This window comes from Phyllobates terribilis, unplaced genomic scaffold (genome assembly GCF_046119375.1).
Source record: "Phyllobates terribilis strain yellow unplaced genomic scaffold, ASM4611937v1 Scaffold_11__3_contigs__length_659146591, whole genome shotgun sequence".
Lineage (NCBI taxonomy): Eukaryota > Metazoa > Chordata > Amphibia > Anura > Dendrobatidae > Phyllobates > Phyllobates terribilis.
In genome coordinates, this window is record NW_027362771.1 from 174,554,214 (window position 1) to 174,575,563 (window position 21,350).

At 42.4% G+C, this 21,350-nt stretch overlaps 1 protein-coding gene across 9 annotated transcripts in view; it reads right to left on the reverse strand.

The window, feature by feature from the left end:
• Positions 1 to 20,806, reverse strand: part of KCNC2 (potassium voltage-gated channel subfamily C member 2) — a 234,658-nt gene extending 213,852 nt beyond the window's left edge. For 6 of the 9 annotated variants that reach the window (XM_073651802.1, XM_073651803.1, XM_073651806.1 and 3 more), the window contains exons 1-2: positions 20,301 to 20,804; positions 19,289 to 19,914 (exon numbers count right to left, since the gene is read on the reverse strand). In XM_073651802.1, the coding sequence (XP_073507903.1) occupies positions 19,289 to 19,861 (573 nt within the window). In that variant the 5' untranslated portion in view covers positions 19,862 to 19,914; positions 20,301 to 20,804. Of the gene's footprint in view, positions 1 to 19,288; positions 19,915 to 20,300 lie in introns of all 9 variants that reach the window. The other 3 variants (XM_073651800.1, XM_073651801.1, XM_073651799.1) reach the window with 2 other exon arrangements.
• Between the last annotated feature and the right edge of the window lie 544 nt (positions 20,807 to 21,350).

The window sequence follows — 21,350 nt, forward strand, 5'->3', positions numbered from 1 at the left end:
ACTCAGTTACAGGTTCAAGCCTGGGCATTCAGCCCCCAGGGTAGCAGACAGGTACCACCAATGTGGTTTCAGGATACAGACAAACTATACTGGACTAACAGGACACAGGATATGGGAAAACTTTAACAGACTAGGGACACCTAACATAACTATAGAGGTTGCTCAGGCATCTCCCTATTGGGGAGTGTGCCTTTTAAACAAGATGTCTCCCAGCTATTGGCTGGGAGACAGCTTGTAAGTGATTACTGTAACAGAATGCCTCCCAGTTTTCAGCTGGGGGCATTTTGCCATGTGCACGCACTGCCCCTTTAAAAGCAGGCACTCTGTTGGGTCACAGTGCGGTGCGCACAGAGGAGGAGGAGACAGCTTTCAAGGAAGCTGCTGCAGCCAGGGCGGTGAGTAAGCCGGCGTCCCCGCATGTTGGGGAGGAGAGAAACCATGCGGAGGCGCCGGCAGATGATACAATACCAATATCACATGAGCTCTAGGAGAGCCAGTGCTGACACTGCTAGAACGGCGCCGGCACCGGAGATGAATATAGCTGTTTTTATTTTACCTTGGGGATGCATAGTGATTGAGAAAGGCTTGTCCGAGTAGTGAACAACCCCTTTAATTTTTCTCATGCTTTGCTCATTAATCCCAAGTGGTAAATTCCAGTAAAGAGTTTGTTTATCCATCCCAAATTAGAATGCAGTAATTATGAGTTAAATGGTGATGTTGTTAATGACGATTAGGCATACATCTCTTAAAGGGCATGTATCAGTAGGATGAACCCTTCCACGCCATCTAAATGGGCATACAGGTCGTCGAAAGTTGAATAAAATGATACCTGAACATACATGATAGCAAAATGAAGGATAAAACACATTCCCATGGCTGTAGCCCTAGTTACCAAACAGAACTTGGGTTCAAACTAAAAAAAAGTTAGAATAAATTATATACTGTAAAAAAATGTTGTCACACCTTATCAGTTTATCTTTCTCTGGGCACATAGAAATTGAAAACCCTCGTCAATATGCTTTATTAGGATATATGGATATCAGCCAAGTCGGTTTCTCAGAAATGCATTCTTTTAATAATTTGATTGGAATAGACTAAATATATTAGTTCATCAGCCAGTGCATAGGAAACGTCTTACCACCTAGAACTGTCCCCGGCAATGTCACCTTTTGAGGTTTTTACAGTATACTCTCATGGTACAGTCAGCTATTTATCTGGCTATCTTATACCCATGGAGGGTTAAAAGCATCTGTTGTAAGGACCTTATGAAGGAAAACATTGTTGGCCACACAGGACAACTGGGAAAGTCCTCTACAAATGCTAGGACTCTAACACTGAGATGCCCACTGTTAAACAACCACCGGCTGCCAACATGATCTCCGGTAAGCAGTCATTTAATAACCAGCTTACACATTCTAAGCTGGCTTCACGTGCACACTGCACAATGTGTAACAGATCATTCGGTGCCCATAGGATGCTAAATTTCTCAGTAGTGTGAGTCCTGTTTACACAGGGTAATTGTAGCATCGGCGTCCCTGCCTCCTGCTAGGCAGGGACGCCGTTCCCCTCACCTCTCCGCTCCGTGCCCGGCGTCTTCCTCCCGCTCTGCTGGCAGCGCGCGCTGCTTCCCAGCCTCTGTGCTTAGGGCGCGCGCGCGCTCCCCCTCTCTTAAAGGGACCGCGCGCGCCGTCCTAAGGAGTCCCCGGCCAATGGCTGGAGGACCTCACCATATATAAGGCACCTCCTCCAAAATGGAGGTGCCCGAGCAATGTTGTTGCAAAGCTTTTCAACTCTGCTTCAGCCCTCAGGTCCCGTTACCAGTTACCTGCCAGTCACCTGCCAGATTCCTGCTTGATACCTGCCTGATACCTGCCTGATATCTGCTTACCTGCTTGCTATCCTGTGGTCCGACAGTCTGCCTACCAGCACCTGCCAGTCTGTCTATGGATCAGTCCACCTGCGGACCAGGAAGTACCTGCCAGATACCTGCCTGATACCTGCCTGCCTGTCCAGAGACTCTTACTCGCTCACCTGGGAGCGCTCACCTGCTACCTGCCTGCTAGCCTACCTGGAGGCTTAGCCATCACTTGCTATGACCACCTGCCTGTCCAGAGACTCTTACTCGCTTACCTGGGAGCGCTTACCTGCTACCTACCTGCTAGCCTACCTGGAGGCTTAGCCATCACTCATTGTGACCACCTGCCTGTCCAGAGACTCTTGCCCGCTCACCTGGGAGCGCTCACCTGCTACCTGCCTGCTAGCCTACCTGGAGGCTCTGCCGTCACTTGCCGTGACCACCTGCCTGTCCAGAGACTCTTACCTGCTCACCTGGGAGCTCTCACCTGCTACCTGCCTGCTAGCCTATCTAGAGACTCTTCCCTGCTGTCACTTGCCGTGACCACCTGCCCGTCTAGAGACTCTTTCCCTGCTGTCACTTGCCATGACCACCTGCCCGTCTAGAGACTGTTACCCTGCTGTCACTTGCCGTGACCATCCGCCTGTCAAGAGACTGTCCCCGTCACTTGCCGTGACTTCCTGCCCCTTCTACCCAGAGACTGTCCCTGCCACTTGCTGTGACTACCTGCCCGCCTTCCCTGGGAGCCACCCGCTTCCTTACAAGGACTGCCCCTTTGTATAGTTGCTCAGAGGTTCCACCTCCCAGACCCGTTACAGTAATGCGCAGCCAAAAACGATGATCATTTGTGCAGCACAAAAGATCATTTCACCTGACGAAAAAGCGTTTTTTGTTTTTTTGTTCATTCCTTGGGTGATCAGCAACCTGGGTAGACTGCACGATTATCCGGAAGCAAACATTCCTAGGAACGATAATCATACATAGCACCCTACTCTCTGCTAAGATGACTTTTTCCTTCCAAAAAAATCGGATGGCTTCTTATGGCCCTCTCCCTATTGCAGTAAGCAATATGGGAAGATAAGACTCTGTACAAGCCAAAAAGTTCTCTGAACCTTATCAAATTCTGCACAATATTGTCTTCTGTCAAATATGAAATGTTTGTATTGTTGTAGATGCACATTCAATCTCATGTCTTTCTGTTGGGCAAGTCTGCACTGCAAGAAGCTGGATGGAAGAAGTCAGTAGCAGGTGGCACGACAGACAATGGGCAATAGACCTTTATATGCCCTTCACTGTTTACACTGTGTAGAAGGTATTACGGCATACATACGTGGCTGAGTAGGTGTCTCTCTTAAAATCTAGTCTCTTTCAGCCACTGTCTTTATGTATTTCAGCTGTATGGTATCTATAGTCACATCCACATATACTGCTCTCTGGAAAAGCAGGACTCTTTCATCACTATTCACTATGCATTAACCTCATCCCGGGAGCTGAATACACACACAGCTATGCAAACAAAGGTAGCTGCACGGCAAGCCATGTTCCCTCGAGATGCCGCTTTTAAGGACTCGTTTTGTAATCCATGTATTTCACCAAATTAAGAAACATAAAAGGTTTATCCCCCTTTTCTCCAAATCTGTTACTTAAAATTTTGAACTTCACATCTATGCAATCTCACAGACGGAAAGAGACACCACATAAGTTCAAAAAACAAAGTTCACTTAGATAATTACTTAGTATCAGAAAGGACCAACATTCATTTTCACACTTTTACGGTGCTGCCGTCACACACTTTCTTTAGAATCAAAAAAAGATTAAAAAGCAGATGAAAAATAATACTAAATATAAAGGAAGGATGTATACTTCATCTTCCTCTTGGATCAACTTCTGTTTGAGGAAGAAAAACTGCATCAAAAACAGCAGTGATTTTTGTTACAAAAAAACGATGTGCGTAAAATCAACCCTAAAAAACATTTATGTTGTTTTGATTCAAGAAAACATTAACCGTTCTCTAAAGTCTTCGAATGTGGACCACTTGATGTATTTGGGTCACCCTGTCTTTTGTAATTGGGCCAATTGTACAAACTAATCTTGATTATTGTATTCATTATATTTGCCCTTTAACATAATTTATTTTATATTTCCGGTCTTCCTTCATTTTCTGTCTTTTTCTTCTACTGATCTTTTTACACTTAGGCCTACAATGGGGACAAGGCGCCATCCTCTAAATCTAGAGCAAAGAAGGTTTAATCATAATCACAGACAGGGATTCTTTACTGTAAGAGCAGTGAGACTATGGAACTCTCTGCCGCATGATGTTGTAATGAGTGATTCACTACTAAAATTTAAGAAGGGCATGGATGCCTTTCTTGATAAATATAATATTACAGGTTATGGGCACTGGATTCTGTGATGGGATGTTGATCCAGGGAACTAGTCTTATTGCCGTATGGAGTCAGGAAGGAATTTTTACCCAAATATTAAAGAAGTTGTCCGCTACTTTGACATCGATGCCCTATCTGAAGGATAGGGCATCAATGTATGATCGGCACGAGGCACCCCACCGATCAGCTGATATCGGTGCCGGTGGCAGTGGCTGCCGGCCAGAAGTCCTTACCTGCGGTCCTTGGCCATCAAGTCGTAGTGGCCGCCACTCGTAACTGCACATCCACCTCCCATTCAATTGAATTGGAGGCGGATGTGCAGTACCCCGCGGTGCCACTACCACTAGATGGCCAAGCACCGCAGGTAAGGACTTCCGGCTGGCGTCTGCCGGCACCGATAATGGCTGATCGGCGGGGGTGCCGCGTGCGGGACCCCAGCCGATTATACATTGATGTCCTATCCTAAGGATAGGGCATCAATGTCAAAGTAGTGGACAACTCCTTTAATGTCTGCCCCATGGAGTTTTTGCCTTTCTCTGGATCAACATGTTGGGCTTTAGGTTGAACTCAATGGACTTATGTCTACCTTCAACCTATGAAATTATGATAAAATAGAATACTATAGATCTATGCGTATATAAGTTTAGTGTATAGTAAGTACATTATATATTTATTATTACAACGATCCCAAAATAGCTATAAGCCAATCCTAGAATATTCTGTTGCTTAAACAACATTTCTTTGTGTGCTCAAACAAGGTAATTGTTTCATTAAATTTTATAGCTTGTGGTTTAAAGAAAGTCACGAAAGAGTTGCTGGCGGCCAAATAACACTGACACTTCAGCTATAATTATCAATTTCCACAAGCAGCTCTCATCCCTTTTGTGAAAGGTAGAAGGTAGAAGCACATAATGTTGATAGTAGATAATTAACAACTGTCACATGTTTCTTTTATTACCAGTTTATTTTCATGACACAACATTGCTCAGGGGATAATAATAAGGCTGGGCACCACCTGGTTCCTAACCTTTTTTTGTTTTCCTGGCTATTCCATTCACAGTGAAACAATCAAATTAATATACATAAAGATACACAAATAAATAGATAGGTACAAAGATGGATCAATGACTAATTTGCTGATCGTTGGGCTCCACCGATGAGACTGATCCCAAGAATGGGGCTTTGAAATGGTATGGAGCGGTGGCTGTGCACTTCATTTATTGTCTATGGGACAGCTGGAGATAGCTGCTCTATTGTAACATGGCATTCCAGAGCCTTTTTCTCAAGATTGGAGGAGGTCCCAGATCGCCACGTGTATCTCTCTTTATGGAGGACCAAGCGCTTCCATGCATTACACAGATTACGCTTTGATGTTAAAGCGGTTATCTGGCCTTAGGGTACAAGTCTGCAGTCACTCTGTAACTGCAACAAAGAAAAGGACGGCACTTCCACTACAAAAAATAGGTGTGAACAGGTGCTTACTAAGAGCAGCTACCTCCATATATAATGAACAAATAAAGTAGCACACTGTAACACTGAGTATATAGATATGAAATATGAATAGCATAACTGCTGTAGAAAATAGAAATAAATGAAAACATTTTTGAAATTTTTTTTAGCGCATGTAAATATGAAGTATGAAAAATGAATAACATTACTGCTGTAAATAAATGAGAAATCTTAGCGCATAAATTGGCCAATTCATGTGTACCTGACAGCCGCGGTAAGGCGTTTCTCGATGTCAGGACCTACCAATGTGAATACCTCTCTAAGAGACCTCCGTCTGCTTATGTGTGGGAAAGTCAGATCCTGATGCATTTAAAACCACCTGCGGCATGGGGGTGGGGGTGGAGTGCTCAGTCAACGCTAAATCTAGTAACAAAGAAAATGACGGCACTTCCACTACTCTTAGAGAGGTATTCACATTGGTAGGTCCTGACATCGAGAAACGCCTTACCGCGGATGTCAGGTACACATGAATTGGCCAATTTATGCGCTAAGATTTCTCATTTATTTACAGCAGTAATGCTATTCATTTTTCATACTTCATATTTACATGCGCTAAAAAAAATGTTTCAAAAAATGTGTAATTTATTTCTATTTTCTACAGCAGTTATGCTATTCATATTTCATATTTCATATCTATATACTCAGTGTTACAGTGTGCTACTTTATTTGTTCACTCTGTAACTGCAGACTTGCAGACTGGTGAATCCTTACATGGTGCACACTGCACGCTGTGAGGATTCTCCGGTGCCGGGAGCGGCGGCCGCGTGAAGGCAAGTATGTGCATTGCACACATGCGGTCATGTGTCGACTAGATGGGCGCAGCCTCACTCAATGCAAGTGTACTAACGGAGGCCGGACAAGTCTAGTAGGAATGTGGCCTGAAGTATGCAAATCGCATACTTGTGGTTACATGACCACCCACTCCCAGCACCAGCGCGCGCAATGTGAGGATTCGCAAGTCTGCAGTCACATACAGTGACTGCAAATTTGTAGCCTAAGTCCAGATAACCCCTTTAATTGTGAATATGCAAAGTTATATAGTGACAATCTAGAGGTTCTGAACACATGCAACTAGATTCTTCTGATCACAGCTGATTGCTGTAGTTTTAGCACAGGTATGATATACAGTAGATTTGTTTTTAATGGATATTTCAAACCAAAAGGTACTGTAAAAAGTGTAATGCCCCCTTTAGTTTGTATATACCAGTATGTCTGTGGAAAAAAGGCTAAACAGGCAGGAAAGTATTTCAATGGGATGTTCTGCTGCCCTATGTAACTACGACATTACCTCATCTATGGCCACTAATAAATGTGGTGTGTCAGAAGAATACAATTGATATGGGTGAAGCAGGAAATATAGATTTGCATGGTATTGCCATCTTATCGACAGGACATGCCTTAAATGTCTCATAAGTCTGGGTCGCAACACTAGGAACCTCACCTATTAGTAGAACATAAAGACACCCATTCGCTGCTCTAAAGTCATTCTGATCAGTTTATTGGAGAAATGGCTGCACTCCTGTTCACCCACCAATATAATCCTTATCGTACAGAATTGCGCAAAAAAATACTTAAAGGGTAGGTCATTAATATCAGATTAGTGGGGGTCCGAATACTGGCACAACAACCGATCAGCTGTTATTAGTTCCGGCGGCATTCAATATGTAGCAGCCACTACGGAGACCTGCACATCAGCTCCAGTCAATGTCAGAATGGAAAATACTATCTGAAAGTTTCACTGCTTAAAGAGGTTGTTCGGTGCATACACATTGATGACCTACAAGTAGCATCCGGCACCCCTACAGATCAACTATTATCGGCCCCAGATATAAGCACTGTGCGGAGCAGAACACGGTATCGAAAGTTGAATAAAATGATACCTTAACATACATGATAGCAAAATGAAGGATAAAACACATTCCCATGGCTGTAGCCCTAGTTACCAAACAGAACTTGGGTTCAAACTAAAAAAAAAGTTAGAATAAATTATATACTGTAAAAAAATGTTGTCACACCTTATCAGTTTATCTTTCTCTGGGCACATAGAAATTGAAAACCCTCGTCAATATGCTTTATTAGGACATATGGATATCAGCCAAGTCGGTTTCTCAGAAATGCAGTCTTTTAATCATTTGATTGGAATAGACTAAATATATTAGTTCATCAGCCAGTGCATAGGAAACGTCTTACCACCTAGAACTGTCCCAGGCAATGTCACCTTTTGAGGTTTTTACAGTATACTCTCATGGTACAGTCAGCTATTTATCTGGTCATCCTATACCCATGGAGGGTTAAAAGCATCTGTTGTAAGGGCCTTATGAAGGAAAACATTGTTGGCCACACAGGACAACTGGGAAAGTCCTCTACAAATGCTAGGACTCTAACACTGAGATGCCCACTGTTAAACAACCACCGGCTGCCAACATGATCTCCGGTCAGCAGTCATTTAATAACCAGCTTACACATGCTAAGCTGGCTTCACGTGCACACTGCACAATGTGTAACAGATCATTCGTTGCCCATAGGATGCTAAAGTTCTCAGTAGTGTGAGTCCTGTTTACACAGGGTAATGCGCAGCCAAAAACGATGATCATTTGTGCAGCACAAAAGATCATTTCACCTGACGAAAAAGCGTTTTTTGTTTTTTTGTTCATTCCTTGGGTGATCAGCAACCTGGGTAGACTGCACGATTATCCGGAAGCAAACATTCCTAGGAACGATAATCATACATAGCACCCTACTCTCTGCTAAGATGACCTTTTCCTTCCAAAAAAATCGGATGGCTGTAATGAGTGATTACGGCCTAGCAATACATTGTTTAGTGTCTTCTGCTGAGATTGCATTTTTTTTCCCATTTAGACCTGTCTCATATTGATGACTCATGTTAATGATATGTTATATGTATGCAAGTCCCTGAGAACCCCTTTAATAATAAAATAAACTCTAGCTGGACTTAATTGGATGATTATAGAGCCATTCTGACACAAACTTGTGAAGTAACTACACCAGCCTCAGCAGGTGTAAGAGATCTGATGACAGATTTGGTGTAAAATGCGATTAACCCTTTGCTTAGTACAAAGTATTAGTTGGAGTAGACATATCTTGAACTGAAATGTGGTAGGCTTCTGCCACATCAAGCAGCTGATCAGTGGGGATAGTGGGAGGTCTTAAGTCATTAATATCATTAATATTAAAGAATCACTCCCATCAAACTTTTTATCCTCTTAATATATTGCAGTCTTCATATTATATGGCATTGTATACTTACAATTGCTAATTTTTCCTTTCTAACCAGTTAATTCTTCTCTTTTTCATTAGGTCTGTTACTTCACGTGATTAAAAACAGACTAGCTCTATCCATCTAAGCTCTATGTTAAATGGTAGAACAATGGAGTACACAGGTTAATTTAAATATGCAAAGATAAATTTTATTAAATACACTAGAAAAAAGTATTGTTTTACAACGCGAAATGCACTTCGGGTCGTCTACCCTTTCTAACCCTCCCTCCACGCTCCATCAGCGGTAACCCTAAATGGTGGTTCTCCAACACGGGTAAGCTCTATCTCTCCCCATTAGTGCCCCAACTCTACATGTCTGGGAAATTTTTTCTTTACTTAGCTTCTTTATTCTTGCCATAATACAAATTCTAACAGTCTATTCAGTAGGACTATCAGCTGTGTATCCACCAGACTTCTGCACAATACAACTGATGGTCCCAACCCCATTTATAAGGCAAGAAATCCCACTTACTAAACCTGACAGGGCACACCTGTGAAGTGAAAACCATTTCTGGTGACTACTTCTTGAAGCTCATCAAGAGAATGCCAAGAGTGTGCAAAGCAGTCATCAAAGCAAAAGGTGGCTACTGTGAAGAACCTAGAATATAAGACATATTTTCAGTTGTTTCACACTTTTTTGTTAAGTATATAATTCCACATGTGTTAATTCATAGTTTTGATGCCTTCAGTGTGAATGTGCAATTTTCACAGTCATGAAAATACATAAAAATCTTTAAATGAGAAGGTGTGTCCAAACTTTTGATCTGTACTGTATATATATATATATATATATATATATATATATATATACATCAGTACATGTATGAGTAAATACCACACACGAAAAAGATAACTCTTAATAAACAATATGGACCAAATCAAGACCAGAACATTCAGTATTATAGGCCATGCGGCCATCAAGGCTTCTGGAATACAGTGAAATGTAGTTGTGCTATGGTACGTATTATTTTAACCTTAGATGATTAACAAACTTTGGAATAGCAGGGAGTCACCTTGCTGTTGGGGTAGAAGTGCAAATATAATATATATACAGTAATATAAAACTGAAACCAAGTATTACACATCAACAGTAATAGTCAGCTCAACGAATCCCAGCAGGATAATCCCAGCACTTGCATATTATAATGCTGATCACTCTTTCATATACATACAGAGTAATCACAGGGCAGCTCATAATGTTTTCCATGTTTTTCAGGCTTTCGCTGAGCCTTGTTGAATGTTCTAGTCAAACATACATTGAGCAGGAGAATGGCTATATTCTGGCTTTTCAAGAACTGGACTCTGCATGACTTCATAGTCACCAGGTTGACATCTGGAATGAATCGAAGGTCGGCTCAATACTATATGTACTCACATTTCTTTTATTGTAGGCATATGTACGTCATTTCATTCACTATGCATCACAGTAAAGCAGATTAGCTTCAAGGTCAACCACTCATCTACCCATGTTCTGCTCCTCCTAGCAGAGGCTTGCAGCATGAAATCCACACATAGGTGCATACAAATTAACCATTGGCTTGTCTGATAGTCTCCTTGATAGATCCTGATACAAATGCCCCTTCCTCTATGGTATTCGGCCCAATAATGTATTCTTTGTGCTTGTATATGTTTTTATAAGCGATGTAAAGCAATGTAAAATCTCAATCAATGAAAGAACATTAGAATTATATGCAGTATATTTACACACATTCATTGGTTGTATTATAGGTACCACCCTTACCAAAACATATTACTTTTAGAAGTCAAAAATCCATCACCTAAAATGACCAAGAAGTCTCCTTGACTCCCATTTACGTGAGCAGTCACTCATGCCAGTGAATTACTTCCTATACATTAAAGCAGCACTCCAGCGATTGCTGGAGTGGTGTCATTAATCTAAGTTCCCTGCACTTAGTCTTATACTTACCAGCCACCATTTTCATCTGTTCTCGGTGCCACTCTGGTCATCTCCAGCCATTTGTGACCTGCCGGATCGCTCCAGTGGTTACTGGATGATCCAGAAGCCACAACTCTCAAAGAATTACATTGAGAGTTTGTTACGGTTACCTCTAACTTCCGATCAGTCAGAAGTTGCTGTCTTGTGAAGTTGCGGTCACAAAATGACAGTGCCTGACCGGAGCGGCGACGATAACAGATAAAGACAATGGCGCTAAGTGTATTAGAAGGTTCAGAGACCTTACTTTAGTGGCACCACTCCAGTGCTGAAATTTAAAAAAAAAGCGGGAGTGGTACTTTATCCCCTTCATGACATATTACGTATATTTATGTCATATGTCGTGTCCCTGACTTTGATGCAGACTCTAGCGCTGAGCCTGCATCTTCGCCTGCACATGACAGCAGATATAATTAGCTGTCATGTGCCTTTAACCCCTTCCCACCATGCGCAGTATATATACTTCTCTGCGGGAGCTGCTTTGCCGTAAAGAACAGTATATATACAGCGCAGTGATTGCGCAGGCTCACGCTTTGCGCCACCGCGATCACTTGTATGATCTTTGTGAGAGCTGAAACCCTGCAGAAACACCCATGATTGGTGCTAGCACTGATCACAGGCGTTTAACACCTGTGATGCCGCTGTCAATAGTTATAGCGACAACACGGGGCATCGAAGAGGAATTGAGCTTTCTCTGTGATACAATCAACACAATGCGATGCAATCGTGTTGTGCTGATGGTCTCCATGGTGACCCCCGGTCCCAAGATGGCTACAGGGTCCCTCAGAGAGCAGGAGCTCCCTGCCTGCCAGAAGCTGATCTGATGCTCTGCAGTGCAGAAGCTTTTTCGGGGTATTAGATCAGCGAAAGTATAAAAAAATCACAAAATAAAGAACAAAAAAAAGGAAAATATTCATCCAATAAGTACATTAATTTATGTAAAAAATTTAAAAAATATACACATATTTGGTATCACCGCATCCAGAATGACCTGACCTATAAAACTGTCCCACCAGTTAACCCCTTCAGTCAACACAGTAAAAAAAAAAAAAAAAACGAGGCAAAAAACTATGCTTTATCATCATACCACCGAACAAAAAGTGCAATAAAACAAGATCAAAATGACGAATGTACATAAAAATGGTAAAGCTGAAAACTTCATCTTGTCCCACAAAAAATCATGCTGCCATACAGCTCCGTCCATGTAAAAATAAAAAAGTTACAGCTCTCAGAATAAAGCAAGGCAAAAATAATTATTTTTCTATAAAATAGTTTTATTGTGTAAAAGCGACAAAACATAAAAAAAGATATAAATGTGGTATCCCTGTAATTGCACCGACATGAAGAATAAAGCTGTCTTATCAATTTTACCACTCGTGGAACAGCATAAAAAAAAATAATTCCTGAATTGCTGGTTTTTGTTCATTCTGCCACCCAAAAATTGGAATAGAAAGCGATCAAAAAATGTCATGTGCCCGAAAATGGTATCAATAAAAACGGCAACTCATCCTGCAAAAAACAAGCCCCTACATGACTTTGTCAGCCAAAATATGGAAAAATTATAGGTCTCAAAATATGGCGAGGCAAAAGCAATTTTTTGCAAAAAAAAAGTGTCTTTAAGACTGTGTGCCCACGATGCGTTTTTTAAGCGTTTCTGCAGCGGCAAAAACGCTGCAGAAACGCTTAAAAAACACATGGTAGAAGGCCTGCCATGTTCCCCAATGATAATCCGCATGTGCTGTGCACATGCTGCGGAAATTTCTGCTGCGGATTATCATTGGGGAAAAAAATGCAGCACTACCAATTATTTTGCGGAAGCGCTGCGTTTTCACCGCCATTGACTTGCATTAGAACGCAGGTATTCCGCTTCACTAGATAAGCACATGCGGAATGCATGCGTTCAATGTGTGTGTGGATGGTACCCAGGTCTAGAGGAGAAGAGACTCTCCTCCGGACCCGGGTACCATAGAAACTGTAAAAAAAAAAAGAATAAAATAAATATTATACTTACCTTCTGATGGCCCCCGCTGCGCTCATCCTCCCTTGTCGGCAGATCGCGATGGACTGGAAGACCTGTGCTGACGTCATAGTCATGTGACGGGTCACGCGACGCTGACGTCGGCAGGTCCTTCAGTGTACCGCGATCTGCTGGCAGCCAGGACGGAGCGAAGCATGACTGCGGGGGCCATCGGAAGGTAAGTATAGATTTATTTTTTATTTTTAAACATTCTTTCGGTCACAGTATATAAATTCATGCCAGTTGCATGGATTTATATAGTGTGACCAAGTTGACAAGCACTTTCCAAGTGATGCTAAAATCGCTTGGAAAGCGCTTGTCAACCCGCTTCACATCCGCATGTCCCTGGCAGGAAAAACGCATGTACAATCCGCATGCGTTTTTTTCTGCCAGGGAGATGCAGAAACGCTCAGGAAAAATCCAGAGCATTTCTGCATCGTGGGCACATAGCCTTAGTGTGTGACAGCAGCCAAATGTAAAAACACGATATAAATCTGGTATTACTATAATCGCATCGACCTGAAGAATAAAGTTGTCTAATCACTTATACCACACGAGGAACGGTGTAAAAAATAAATAAAACCAATTCTTCATCTGCTGTTGATTTGTTCATTCTGCCTCCCAAAGATTGCAGTAAGGATCGGCTCACATTTATCCTGCTCTCTGTGCTGAGCGCTTACACCAGGGTTTCCATGTAAATCTCTGAAACGCGTGATTCAAACAGAGCCCCCCGGTGGAAAATTCCCTATAATGAGGCAGAAGGAGGCACTGTGGACGCTGTCTGCCCTTTGATTCGGCGGTGTCCGTCTTTTTAGTCATGCATAAAAGCACGGTCGGCCACAGTTTGTGCACTTCTGAAAATAATGAGAACTCTGTGCAGAGGGCAGACGGAGACCAGAGTAACTCTGCTGCCTCATTATAGTGAATGGATTCCTCGGGGGTTTCATCTAAATCACGCCACTTGGAGAATTAGATGGAAATCCCAAAGTAAGTGCTCAGCGTAGAGTGCCGGATAAATGTGATCCAAAATGTAATGTAAACTGTTCCCAATAAAAGCTTAAACTCAATCCACAAAAAAATCAAGTCCCCACTCAGGTCCATCATCTGTAATTGTAAATATGGGGGGCTTCCAAGTTAATGGTAGCACAAAGGCTCTGGAAAAGCGCTATGGCTCCTCGCCCCCCAAAAGAAATCCAGCAAATTTTGGGCTCCCAAATCCAAATGCTGCCTTCCCTTCTGAGTTCCAGTGTGTCTAAACCACACTTAGCATCCACATGTTTGGCATTTCTATAGCGATGAGAGCCCATCTAATTTAGGGGTGCGTGTCTTCAGAAGCATGAGCTGGGCACCATGTACAGGCACTACAACGTACTGGTGACTACAACGCACTGTGCTTGTCATTGTTAATGTCCTGTGAATGCCGGCTCTTTGGACAGCATTGATGGGAGACCGTGATTTTTGCTATAGTTAGAAGAGCTGAAGCCCTGCTATGTATAGCACAGGCGATTGGATGATCGTAGCTTCAAGTCTCCTAATGTGACTATTGAAGACAGCAAAAAGTTTAAAAAAAAGTTTTTGAAAATATGAAAGAAAAACACAAAAGTTTTAACCACTCCCCTTTTGCCCCATTGAAAATAAAAAAATTAAAAAAATACACATATTAGGTATCACTGCTTTCAGAAATCTCCAATCTATCAAAATCTAAAGACAATTAAGCCGATCTGTAAATGGCGTAACAAGAAAAAAATTAAGAATCCAGAATTACGTTTTTTTGGCCCCCTCACTATTGCATTAAATTGCTATAAGATGAGATAAAAACGTCTACCCCAAAATGGTATCAATAAAAATGTCAGCTCAGGGCAAAAAAAAGTAAGACATCACCCAGCCCCAGATCCCAAAAAATTAAAACGCTACAAGTCTTGGCAAATGGTGACAAACACAAAAACTTTTTTTCAAACAATTTAACCATTTTTTTCATCACTAAAATAAAAAATAAACTATACATGTTTGATATCTGCATACTTGTACTTACTGGGGGATTCTTATTGCCAGGTCACTGAAAAAGTTATGGCTCTTGGAAGAAGGGGAAGAAAAACTGGAAACAAAAAAATGGAAAATGGCCATGGCGTGAAGAGGTTAAATTGTACTTTCCCAACTAACCCATAGCAGAAGATTACACACTGTTGGCAGCACATGTTGACAGAATTGCAGTTTGTAGTCTGTTGCATTTTACATTGCAGAGAAAGTTTACCTTTAAAGAACACCCACTTTTTGAAATGCATTAACGAGGTTGTCTGATAACTAAAATAAAGAAAAACAGCTCAGAAGGGCGTAAAATAAAACTAGAAGTAATACTCATCTTAGTGCTCCTATTATAACACTTCAGATGGATGGACAAGTGACAATTCCAAACAAAGCAGGAGGCACAGACAGGGGATGGGGAACTGGAACACAAATGAATTGGGATGGGAATAATGAGGTATCAGTTTAAAACATTTGAAGAGGTCCTATCACAAAGTCATAAGTGTATAGTTTTCAATCTTATTTTATTCCCACTGAGTACTGCAGTTTATGGGTTTTTTTTAAATCCACAAACTAGAACAGAGATGTAGACCTTTTTATTTATTGGTAACTTTTATGGGTTTGAGGCACTGCTTACAGGTAATAATGCAGAGCAGCCTAGAAACATGCCCCCGAAGAATCAAGTGAGCATTACTTCTTTGATAAACACTATAAAAATTAAATGAAAAAAGCGCATAGTTCTAGAACTGTATGGCGGATATAAAAACAAATTTTAAGACAAAAAAAAATACGGCATGCTCAAGATTACAGGGTAAAAAAATAAGAGCAACTGGTGACAGGTCTTCTTTAAAGAGGTTGTTGACTACTATACAGAATGCCCATATTGATTCAAACGGTGGAGATTTTTTTTGTAATTACCATCTGTTGTAAATGCTGCCTGTGAGTGGCGCTATTGCTGACCACTCAACAGGCATCACGTGACCCTGGCGGCAGCCGACTCTGACATCCGTGATGTCACGTCAAGTTCCGGCTACAGCCAGTGTTACACGCACGCAGCCTAAGTTCAGATAGGGGCGAGACCGGTTACATGAATTCATTGGAATCCTGGGGGAACCGTTACTCAGGGCGACCATAGGCTGCAGCTTCTCTCAGGCACATGATAGATTCAGTTGCTGACCAGACACATCTGACAAGAGTCTTCATAAATGGTAGAACAGTAACACTTAATGAAGCACGTCCAGTGCAATGCAAATGTCTCTTTGAGCAACAGGCTCCAGTAATAACAGTACAGTCTCCTTTGCAGCACAGCTGTACACAGTCTATTATCTGGAAGCACAGTACAGCACAGTTTTGATGCATACACAACCACAGGTTTTCCTTCATAAGGACTCAATAGTAGACAGCATTCTCTTTTCTGCATGGAGATGGAGGGGTGGACGGTGTGATGAGGGAGATGATCTCTATGACAGGCTTCCTGCCAGTCCTTATCTTCCTGGCCAATAATACTCCACACTATTAGCTCAGGAAGTCTAACTGACCTTTGTTTAGCTTCCCTCCTGACCTGAATTCTGTTCCCTTGCCTTCTGTGAGATACAGATCATAAGCCACCTTTCTCTTCAGCTCCGGCAAGACAGTAAACAACTTCCCCACAACCCCCATGGGGCTCTGCTAAAACACTCCCCTTCTCCCGTGACTGTGTCAACCCTGCTAGTTGCTGGATGCTTCTGGAGCACAACACTTCCTGTCTCCTGTGCTTGTGTTGCTTCTAATAGTTGCTGAATGCTTTTAAAGCAGCAGCACTACTTCTGCATGTCACACTCTGCAACAGCACTACTTCTGCATGTCACACCAGGCGTGACACAGTGACACGCGCCCAGCTGATTGATGGGCTGTGGGCGGGGTTTCACCGCCCGTCACAGTACAGCATCCACCGTGCGCTTTCTCTCTCCCCTGCATTCATTGGGAAAGCGCGCGGTGGATGCTTGGCTGTGACGTGCGGGAACTTGACGTGACATCAGCAGATGTCAGAGCTGTCTGTAGCCGGGAGTCACGTGATGCCTGCTGAGCAGTCAGCAATAGCACCACTCACAGGCAGCAATCACAACAGATGGTAATTACAAAAAAACTGATTTCCACCGTTTGAATCGATATGGGCATTCTGTATAGTAGTGAACAATCTCTTTAAAGAAGGACACCCACTAAGATTTTTATTCATTAAATGTGTGTATATGCATGTAATGTAACGTTTGTATCCATATACTCAACTACTGCTGCTTTCTCCGGTGTCCAGCGCCATTCTTCTCCTCTTCTGAGTGATGTAAAGAAGCACTCTCATAAAACTTCTATCCTCTTAATATATTGCTATCATCATATTATACAGCACTGTGTACTTACAATTGCTCATTATCCCTTTATACCCAGCTAATTCTTTTCTTTTCTCTGCTCTATGTAGAAACAGGAAGTCTCTTGTCCCTGCATTTATCATTCCCCTTTTCAACTCCAGACTCAGCAGTTCCCTTCTCCCCCTGCCAGGGACTTTTGCAGTGACTCATGACTCATACAGGAAAAATTGACTTCCTGTTTCTACATAGAGCTTAGAAGGATTCAACTTGTCAGTTTTTAATCATTAGCTGGGTCGAAGGGCAAAATGAGCAATTGTGACTGCCATGTAATATGATGGTTTCAATATATTAAAACAATTTTGATGGTAGTGCTTCTTTAAGTGGCCAGACAACCCCTTTAATACTGAGTTTTATACCTTATATAGGTTTTAATAACCAATTTCTAACCTATAGGCCGCTTTGTTTTTTTACACATTCAGCATAGATCTGCGGGTGCAATACAAATCTCTTGTGTCTCTTTCCTAGAAATTCTACATTGTCAGTAATGTGTGTAAAGTGTTTTTTTTCAGGGTCCTTTCACATAGTTATGGACAGTAATGTGGGCTTTGTGGGTGTACTAGGGGCAGTGATAAACCAAAGATATAGAGCCAATACTGTTTAATATGGGGCACAGTTGAATGGATGCTGTCGGTCACCTATGTCTTCCCCCCTGCTGGTGTTGTATTGCGTAGGCGGTGGTCGCCACACGGCACCACACCTTTAAGGTCAAGGACCCACTGAGAGTTCGCCGTGACGTGGCAGTGGGCTCATACAGTCTGATCAGATTATTATCTAAGAACCTCATGTCCAGATTTGTACATTTTTGCTTTTCCGCAATAGATCAATGTATATGTTTTGGTTGCGCGCTCCATGGCTTTATTTCTACAGTTACAGTATTTAGCAGACAAACCAGCTGCTCTAGGGCCCAAAAGCTATAGGGGCCCATTTCCACATAAGGTGCTATTGAACACTGTGGGCATTTGCAGAAGGCATGGAAATTGAATTCAGTTTCATTCTACAGTAAATTTTAATCTGAAACACCATGGTTACCAACTGCTGTGTGCACTATTTCTTCATTCCTCGTCTGATATATGGCATTATTTCTGAAACATCTGCTGGCTTCTGACAAAATGATTACATTCTACCTGCATGTGACATCATTATATGTTTTTATTTCCTATATTGTGATGTCACAGTGTATAAAGTGACCTTTTTGTGTAGATTATTCTTGTACTGTGACATCAATGTGTTCATTATCTCTTTACTGTGACCTCACTGTTCATTATCCCTTGACTGTGACATCATTGGGTTCAGCATCACAATACTGTGACATCATCGTGTTCATCATCACTCTACGGTGATGTCACTGTGATTAATATTCCTGCAATGTGACATCACTATGCACATCATCAATGTAAGATGTCTTTCTACTCCTCATAAATCAATATATCACAGCCCTAAACTGTATATAGTCACCAACCATATATCACATATATGACACAGAAAATCACGTCAGGCAGACAAGCATTAAGCATTTTTGACCCTGAAATGTTTCAATTAGATTAATGACGGGATGTCCTGAAAAAAACATGCCCCCATGATCACTACTCCACACATCTCCAGAACATGTACAAAGATAATGGTGACTGATGTTGTCAGATGCATGGTTTACTATTACACATTGTATGCTTTAGGTCAAGCAGCCTTGTAAATGTCACATTATAGTTACCGTCATAAGGTTAGATGGTAAACCATTCAGGTTATGTTGTTTAAGGGGAAATAAATGAAGTCAGAGAGTTGTGGTGCTGACCAGTAACAGTGGTATCCATTAAATCAACAGGTTATCGTATGATTGGGACTGGCATATATTGACCTGGCAGCACTTACCCTGGCGGCTCTGGAAGAATAAGGATCTTCAAATAAAGCCCACATGCGGGGCCGTAGCCTTCTCCAGCGTCCTGTCTTCCCATCAGGACCCACAACATCTTCTATCCCAAGTCTCTTCCCTAAGTCCTCCTCATCCTCATCTAAAGGTGATTCTCCAGTGATTAGGTCTGGGGTCTCAAATATATCTAGGGCTTCCTCCGCATCTCGGTGCTGGCGGTAGGTCATCCAACAACAGGGCTCCACGTCCGTTTCATCAATGCCCCAAAATGCCAATTCCTCCTCAAACAAGGGTCCGCATACATCCGCTGGGCAGTGCAGTTTGCCAGTGCGATAATAGTTGAGGACATAAGCGAAGACCCCTGGGTGGCGATCAAAGAAGAATTCATTCCCACGACAGGTGCCCTGGAAGGTGCCTGGGACCGGCTGCTGGTCCAGTCCGGAGTCGCTTTGAGATTCGCATGCTAGTAATGCCAACCGGGTCCCGGGCACGGTTTTTAGAGTACTCCGATATGTTTCGTGCCTGGTGCCCCCCACGTTGAGGATTATCCTCTCGTTCTCATCGATCTTGCCCATATCTCTGGATGCCACATGACGCGCATGGGTGGCAGGAGAAAGGAGCCTGTGTCCTGCAGTGGTAGAATAAAAAGTGAGGACACACAGAGGGTTAAATAACGGCAATGCCTCCTTATCGCTTTACATTCTGTAATGTACATTTAGTATATGATTTAACAGACACAACTACTTTGAGTAGAGCACCCTTCAACTTGTTGACCTTCAGTTAGTAAGAAGTTCTCCAGCTCTTTCGTACCTGACACTAAGCACTCCTCCTCCAAGCTTAAGTCACCTACAAGGTTCTTATCAGTCACATCCAATGTCCCTCTTACTGGATCCTATTTACACCATGCAATTGTCTGCCTACAGGTTGTATGCAGCCATGTAAAGAGACAGAGCTGCCCAGTAATATGTACACGTAACATGCATCAGCCTGGACAAAGACAAAGCTTTTCCATACCTCACACACAGTGCTAATAAAGTGCCAGTAGTATGTGCCAGCCCCTCTTCATCTTTTCTGTAAGGATCAAAGGCAAGGATCGATCTTGAAGTGCAAACTACTTGTCTGTTTTTATGAATGGCTTTTCCTGGCTTCAACTCCAAAGGGCTGTTATTCTGATAAGTCCATCTCAGTCCATTTTATGGAGCATTTTCCTCCTGTGTCAGCTGCTGTAAGGATGTCAGAAGCACAACAGGCGGTAGCCATTAAATATAGGAGCACAAACAAAGAATCCACGACCTCCTGGAGGATTTACAGAAACAAGTGTGTGATCCTAGTGATAGTCAGGCTGAAGAGTGAAGAAGATCGTGTGGTGGCTCCTGGAGGTGGGATGCTGATGATGTCTCCTTGCCAAACCCCCTCCTGATAGAAGACAGCTGGAGGAAAGGAGCTGTTCTTTCAGCACCAGCGCAGAAACTCCTAGCACAGCCTGCACACACCCTCTGATGGTAACATCCCTCGCCCCCTCATCACAGACTCATCTGCTCTATTTTAGAACTGAGCAGAGGGTCTGCCATGCTCATTATGAAGGTAGAGGGTGCTTCCCAGCACAAGACTGGCACATACAGAGGTAACTATGCACTAACCTGGTGATGGGCAATCAATGGGCACTCCACTCAGCTGCTGCTGCACTTCCTTGCAGATTCTCCTGTTCTTTCTTTGCAGCTGAAGGTAAATATGGATAAGTTTTCATTTAAAAAAAAAAACAGTCTACATAAAAATCCAGTTTCCATGAGGGCTTCTAATGCAAGCAGGAATAAAAGAACAGGTTGCAAAACTTATATAATAATTATTTGTTGCTTTAAAAATAAACAGTCACATAATGGACTCTGAATTCCCATGTGAGTGCAAAGTCCTGGTTCTTGTGCTACTATGTGTGCTGGAAGGCAAATGTAAATGAACCTCAATATGCTGAGGAGATACACACCTCTATAGTTAAGAGAGTACAAGAATAATCAATTCCAGATTGAAACTGTCACCCTAAACACTAAAATAAACTGATTGCGATGA